At 28.0% G+C, this 7,701-nt stretch overlaps 1 protein-coding gene across 2 annotated transcripts; it reads left to right on the top strand.

Annotated features, from left to right (window-relative positions):
• Nucleotides 1-317: 317 nt before the first annotated feature.
• On the top strand, nt 318-7,059 carry MLO13 (Seven transmembrane MLO family protein). 2 transcript variants are annotated; one of them, XM_079071359.1, is made up of 13 exons: nt 318-478; nt 562-619; nt 710-1,032; nt 1,117-1,162; nt 1,243-1,325; nt 1,414-1,488; nt 1,567-1,655; nt 1,764-1,813; nt 4,824-4,864; nt 4,964-5,158; nt 6,299-6,366; nt 6,436-6,496; nt 6,606-7,059. In XM_079071359.1, the coding sequence occupies exons 1-13, from the start codon at nt 356-358 to the stop codon at nt 6,816-6,818; spliced, it is 1,425 nt and encodes a 474-aa protein (XP_078927485.1). In that variant the 5' UTR covers nt 318-355; the 3' UTR covers nt 6,819-7,059. The 2 variants fall into 2 exon arrangements, with proteins under 2 accessions (XP_078927485.1, XP_078927486.1); XM_079071360.1 differs by lacking the exons at nt 6,436-6,496; nt 6,606-7,059 and having other exon boundaries at nt 6,299-6,370.
• The last annotated feature ends 642 nt before the right edge of the window (nt 7,060-7,701 follow it).

A 7,701-nucleotide genomic window follows, 5' to 3' on the forward strand; every position in this document is an offset into this window, starting at 1 on the left:
TTGACCTTAAAATTCAAAATAAAGCCCAAACCCAAACAGTTATTCAGCATAAGAGCAAAATAGCAATGAAGGAACGATTCCCAAAAACCCAAACCTTAAATTTGGGTCATATCATATGCTTCCCTCGTTTTAAAAATAGTCAACGTGTTCATCGATAGTAAAAAAAACCAAGGTTAAAACTTTGAAAGATTCTAATAGTGATATTGTTCTTTACTTGGTTAGCTCCACCTTGAGCATCACACATTCTTTGCCCCTCATCTATCTAATTCCTCTTATACATCCTTAATCAACAACATGGTACCTTTTCTTATATTTCTGTTTCACCTTCCCTCCATTTTCTACTCTTGGTTGAACCATGGTTGAATCCGGTGAATCCAGATCTTTGGAGTACACACCAACATGGATTGTAGCCGTTATTTGCTCCATCATTGTTCTCATCTCCCTACTTGCGGAACGTGGCCTTCATCATCTTGGCAAGGTACAATCTTCTTAGTTTCAACAAAAATCACATAATATGTATACTAAACGAGGTTGTGTGTTTCAATGGTTGCACATATATAGTGGTTAAAGCAAAGAGGTCAAGACGCGCTTTACGAGGCCTTGCAAAAACTTCAAGAAGGTTTATATATTCCCGCCAATATAAAGTTGACTCTAAATAATTATGTTTGTGTTTTTATAACGTTTAGCTTTTATGCAAAACGTTTTTCAGAACTGATGTTATTGGGATTCATATCGTTATTATTGACGGTTTCTCAAAATACGATAAGCAAAATTTGTATACCACCACATCTCGCCAATTACATGCTTCCTTGCAAAAGAAAAGAAGAAACTCCTTCCAAAACCGGACACTTAAACTTTCATTTTGGGAGACATCTTCTAGCCAAAGACATTGGTACACAACATTGTGGAAGTCAGGGAAAGGTGCCATTGGTGTCATTAGAAGGACTCCATCAGCTTCATATCTTTATATTCGTTCTAGCAGTTGTACATGTCATCTTCTGTGCCACTACCATGGCCCTTGGAGTTGCTAAAGTAATGTTATATTCTTTTATTATTATGATTTATTATATATAAGGATATATTTTTTGATCGTATAATATGTGTCGTCTCCTATAGATACAAGAGTGGAAGCATTGGGAGAACTCAATCCACCCCAAAAATGGTGAACTTCCTTTTCATTCAAACTTTCATTTGAATTTTCCTCCTTGAGAAGATAGATGGGTGATACTTTTTAAATTGTAGGTCATGTTCATCTTCATCATCGACAATTCTTCACACAACGTACTATGGGGCATTACAGAAAAAAGCCAGTAATTAGATGGATCGTGAGTCTACATCCTAACAGTTCCAATATCACTGCCAATTAAGTAAGTCTATTCTTGTTGAAAATCATGAATCTATCACTGTTTGTAGGTATCATTTTTCAAGCAATTCTATGGATCAGTGACCAAGTCCGATTACATTGCACTTCGATCAGGATTCATAAGGGTAAAACTTGTCCAACCGTTTTTACTTGTTCCCCGGTTTTGAACCCATCTTCTGATATAATTTGTTTTGGACTAGTAGGAACATTGTCCAGGTAACCCAAATTATAATTTTCACAAATACCTGTTACGAACACTAGAGCTTGATTATAAAAGAATCGTGGGCATAAGGTAAAAACATCATTTGTATAAAATTTTAATAGGCATTTCATGTAAATATATTTAGATCAAAGAAATTTGACATTTTGTTATTGTTCATCTTTTAACATTTTCTGGCAGTTGGTACTTGTGGCTCTTTGTTGTGATATTTTTGCTTCTCAACATTAGTGGTACGTACTCCCTTCGTTACTTCCGCGTGTAGATAAGATATATATAAAAATAATTTGCTAGCTTTTTTTTTCAACACGTAAATATCAATATCCAATCATATATCTTTAATATGAAAAAGCATCAAACATAGATCTGTATCACATTATCATGTTAAAGGCAACATTTGGATCTCATACAATTTAACAAAGCTACTTACTATTGGTTAAAACAGCTAACTTACTTTTTTAGCAACCAATTATTCTTGATGTCTACTTTAGTCTTCATATATAGACCATACAAACTGGGTTTGGTCTAATATTTAAAGGACTGAATGTGAAAAAAATAATAAATAAATAAAGTTAAATGGTCAAATATAGACAAAAAAAAATAATGACAAAATATGTACAAAATAAAAAATTATATTACCATATTAATTCATTATCCCACACTGGAACACATATCAACAATGGTAACTGATCAAATTGGTTTCACGTCAATTAAAAAAAATTGAAAAATCTATTACCAATATCCAATATTAAAACTTTAAGGATAAAATCATAACTAATAAGACTAGGGGTTAGAATGGCTTAGGTTAGGTAATATTCGGGAATTGGTTGAAAATCTCAAAACAATACAACTTGTTTGTCTAAGAGCTTCTAACTTTTAGTTTTTAACAAATAAATCCGAATTAAACAAAAAGTTTCGTTTGGGAGTATACGAGCGTTTAACTTTTAGTTTAAACGAAAAACTTCAAATCTAAAAACTACTTCATGTAGAGTTTAATAAAAACTATAGAATTTTTAAACAATTTCTAAAATTGTCCTTAAAAATATATTTATATATTTATATTTTTTAAACAATTGCATTTTTATTTAATTTTACGCATTTCAACGTAACTCAACATGTTTAATAATTGTGTTCAAATGAGATTGACTTGTATTTTTTTTTTCCAGCTCAACCATCTTAATAAACGAATTGAATTCAAAATAAAAATAAAAACTACACCTAATTAAATATATTAAATATCCAATCATTATTCTAATAAAATTAGACAAACACTTACAAACTTCGGTTATTGTTCTAGTTTTGAAAAACAAAATACAATTAAAAACACAAATCAAATGTCCGAATAAATATAAATTTCTAACTTTAAAAATATTAGTATATAATAAATATAAAATAAATACAAATACTTTTAGAGGGTTGACTAGTTAAATCGGGTTCCAAATATCAACTATAAAACAAAAATTAAATTAACAAGTTAAAATGGGTTAATCATCTAATTAAATTGGCTATAAACATCAATCCAACCCAAACCCGCTTATTATTGTGTTGAATTCGAATTTAGTCACTTTTTTTTCAACTCTAGGACAATTGATGTAACACTTTTTTTTATCAAAATAATACAATATCTTTTATACGGTGATTTATCTCCAACCCTATATCATCTTTTTAACCAAAAAACATATTCTTCATTTTTTTTATTTGTATAAGTTTTCAAAAGAGACCCTTTTTTATAAATTTGTTTTAAATCTATTTTGTTCCAAAAATAAATAAGTTTAATTATGTGTTTAGGATATAATATTTGTATTGTAATATATATATATATATATATATATATATATATATATATATATATATATATATATATATATATATAATAACATTTTATTAAATATCTTATAATGTTTTGAATTATTAAAAATATTTAATTTATAAATAATTGTAAAACTTAAAAATTAATATATATATATATATATATATATATATATATATATATATATATATATATATATATATATATATATATATATATATATATATATATAGTAAAAACGACATAAAAGGATAACAAAGTTTTCATTTATACACTTTTAGTCCTTATTATTTTTTTGTCTAAAATAAACTCTTGAACTTATTTTTTTTATACACATTCAGTTCTTATGATAGACTATTACATGTTAAGTTCTCACGTAGCAACCTACATGGGACAATCTATAATAAGGCGTTATCATACATGCTCGTCTGTGTGGAATAATGTATTACTTGTTTTGGTTTTGGTAATGACATTGTATTTTTTATATTAGTAACTATTATAGTACAATACTAACTATATTTAATACCAAGATAAACTTCATTCAATAACAATATAAACTACATTACATCAGGTGAAGAAAATACATTAACCATAACGATATCAGTTGTTGGAAATAGTGTCAACAGCCACAACAATTATTAGTATTACTATTAATATGAGAGTCCTAATCGTTTTAGGGTTTTAGTATTCTAAGATTCAAGGTGATTAGAAAACCTCCTCTTTAATAGTTGCAGGCTCACCTTCAAAATTTGGGGTCAATTTGACATGTTCTTTATAAAAAACCCATTTTGCTTAAAAATGGTTAAAATCGACATACCAATGAATTATGAAAAATTCTAAACATTTTTCCAATGTGTTATTTTTTCTTGAAAGTGCAAATCCGAGTCGGAAGAAAGCAATCACAAAGAATATTGTTGTCTGCTATGGAGATAGATGAAATTGAATTCAAAAACATTTTCTTCTTAGAGAAAAGCAAGGCACCAACACTATTTGACCGATTCTTGAATTAGGTTATTAATATAAGTGAGGGACGACCCACGTATGAGAACACTTTATTTATGATTGTACTACGTAGGATGTCATGTGAGCAAAACCTAAAGAAAACTGTTCATAAGGACTGAAAGTGTACACAACAACAACGAAGTATTTTGCAAAGACTATTAATTAAGTATATAACATAATAGGTTGGAGATGAATTTATATCATCTTTTATATCAATACTGTGCGGAAAATAGTTATTTTGCATTGAAGATAGTCTAATGTCATGATTATCTAAGAACTAAGATATTAATTTAGATTGAACTTAAAAAAAAAATTATATCCTTTGATATGTGACATTACATTTTTTTAGAAGAATAATATAAAATCGTATATATCAAAACCTAACAAAAAATTTGCCATTTTAACCTAATGAAACTGTATACAAAATGCAGGTTGGCACACATACTTTTGGTTGTCATTTTTGCCCATTATTGTAAGTTTGGGTATGAAAATTTATCATTTATTTCAAATGAAATATAGATGGAATCATAGTAACTTAATTACGAATCTGGTTTTGTCATAAACATTATAGCTTCTACTCCTTGTCGGTGCTCATCTAGAACACATCATTACAATCTTGGCAAGGGATGTTGTTGAGAAAGGCGCGGATGCAGTGAAACCTTCAGACGACCATTTTTGGTTCAATAACCCTATGATCATCATTTACTTGATTCACTTCATCTTGTTTCAAAATGCTTTTGAGATAGGCTTCTTTTTCTGGGTTTGGGTAAAACTTTGTTTCCTTTTGCTCACTAAATGTTAACTAGATATATCTCTTTATATATATATATATATATATATATATATATATATATATATATATATATATATATATATATATATATATATATATATAGAAACAGGATCGCGTGAGGACTCATTTTAAAGTGAGGACACCTTAAAAAAACTGGAAAAAAATCTAAAAAAAATACAAATCGTAAAATCGAGCATAGATCTATGTCCAGGAGAAAAAAATTGGATCATTAAAACTGAATCATAGATCATAATGATGCAAAATAAAAAATTAAAATTGAATCATGGATCAATTTTAATGATGCAAAATTTTGTTTCTAATTTTTTACTCCCGTACATAGATCTATGCTCGATTTTATGATTTGTATTTTTTTTTTAGATTTTTTTCAATTTTTTAAGGTGTCCTCACTTTAAAATGAGTCCTCACAGGAACCGGACCCTATGTATATATATATATATATATATATATATATATATATATATATATATATATATATATATATATATATATATATATATATATATATATATATATATATATAGGCTAGGTTATAATGTGGATGAACAACTATTGTGCGGACGTGTGGACAATGTTATTCTATGAGAATTACTAAGAGAATAAGTTGTTTGCTAATGTGAATATGTTTAATTTTACACAACTATCGTCTTTTTCATGCATTCTCATTAATTCTTATTAATTTTTGTTTTCACGCATCGTTTTTTATTCATTTTCATTCTTACAGAATACGACTCAATAAACATTCTGACAACATTCAGATAGAATAAGAATAATAATAATAAAAAAGTCTATAATAACCTTGTAGACGTTTTAATTAGTGAGAATGTGTGATAATGACAATAGTTATGTAAGATTGAATGTATTCACATTACCAAACAACATATTTTCTTTGTCATTCTCACAGAATAGCACTGTCCACACGTCCGCACAATAGATGTCAATCCACATTTAAACCTAGCTCTCTCTCTCTCTCTCTCTCTCTCTCTCTATATATATATATATATATATATATATATATATATATATATATATATATATATATATATATATATATATATATATATATATATATAATATCTTCATTGATATGCATAGACTACGTATGGATTTGACTCATGTGTCATGGATAAAGTGGGCTACATTGTCACTAAACTTGTTCTTGGGTAAGTTTCATAGAAATGAAACATGGAATAATATTCGATTAGGGTTCTAATGGCTAGTCATATGTGTAGGGCAATTGTTCAAGTGCTTTGCAGTTATAGCACATTACCCTTATATGCAATTGTATCCCAGGTATGTTTATATAATGGACTTAGCTAATTTCACTTTTTCTTTTCTTTTGGTGTTGAGGAAATAAATAAAGATGTATATAACTGCTTTTGTAATTTATTATATGTTGCAGATGGGAAGCATGTTTAAACCAAGCTTATTCGAACAGTTTGCACTTGACCTCATTTCCGATTGGGTGGGAGACAGATCAAATGTTGCAAGCAGTCATTCCTATGGATTACAAAATCAACCACAATTGACTGATGAAATAGTAACAACCGATCAACGAACTACAACCTCAGTTGTAGAGCTCTCGAGCCTAACTCCAATTCCAGAACAAGTTTAAACATTCAGATTCATACAACACAATGGGGAAGATCAAGTTCGGCCATTATTGGTTCAACGGAAATTAACATCATTATAGATTGAAAAAATCATACTTGGATTTGAGGTGGAAGTTCGGAATTTAGTTATTTGTCTCATATATTTGAATTATCCAAAGAATTTCGAGAAAAGAATAATATTGTTTAGGTCGTTTACTAAAATCAGTTTAAATTATCAAGTAACTAAAGATAAAGGGAAGTGATTCGTACACAACAGTTTTTTGCCACACATAACAATTCATGCATAAATAAATGATTCTAATTAAATACATCATTAAATTCATCATAATAAATTGAGGATAATTGTAATTGTAATCCCTTTAAATTCATATTAAATTCATCATCATAATAATAGAAGCAACAGTACAATTAAACAATATATTGATTATTCATTTCAAATTAATTCTTATTTTGGAAATTTATTGTGGGGTTTGGTTGTCTTAACATATATTTATTAATTAGTAATAGTTAATCATATAACCGAACCAAAAAAAATCGGCTGATCAAAACTAGTTAACCAGATTTTCGGTTTAGATTAAGGTTCAAGAAAATAATGAAATGATAGTCTCTGTTAACCTTCGATAATATGTTTTTGGTTCAATAACCCATCTATGGATACCTCAACATACGATAATCAAAGGCTATGTTTGGTCAAATGGAAAACAAAGGACTGTAATAACCAAGTTAATAAAATAAGTGATCCATCATGTATTTCTAGCTGGTTAGTGGTTACAAATGTATAGAAATAAACCTATTATATATATATATATATATATATATATATATATATATATATATATATATATATATATAGAGAGAGAGAGAGAGAGAGAGGAATGATCATTT

Source organism: Lactuca virosa, chromosome 9, assembly GCF_052849685.1.
Source record: "Lactuca virosa cultivar CGN04683 chromosome 9, Lactuca_virosa_CGN04683_v6, whole genome shotgun sequence".
Classification (NCBI taxonomy): Eukaryota; Viridiplantae; Streptophyta; class Magnoliopsida; order Asterales; family Asteraceae; genus Lactuca; species Lactuca virosa.

Excerpts from the sequence above, each read along its gene's own strand:
- MLO13 (XM_079071359.1), top strand. The coding sequence starts at position 356 with ATGGTTGAATCCGGTGAATCCAGATCTTTGGAGTACACACCAACATGG. Across the intron at positions 1,033-1,116 it reads TGGCCCTTGGAGTTGCTAAA|ATACAAGAGTGGAAGCATTG; the intron begins GTAATGTTATAT and ends CGTCTCCTATAG. Across the intron at positions 6,367-6,435 it reads GTCACTAAACTTGTTCTTGG|GGCAATTGTTCAAGTGCTTT; the intron begins GTAAGTTTCATA and ends TCATATGTGTAG.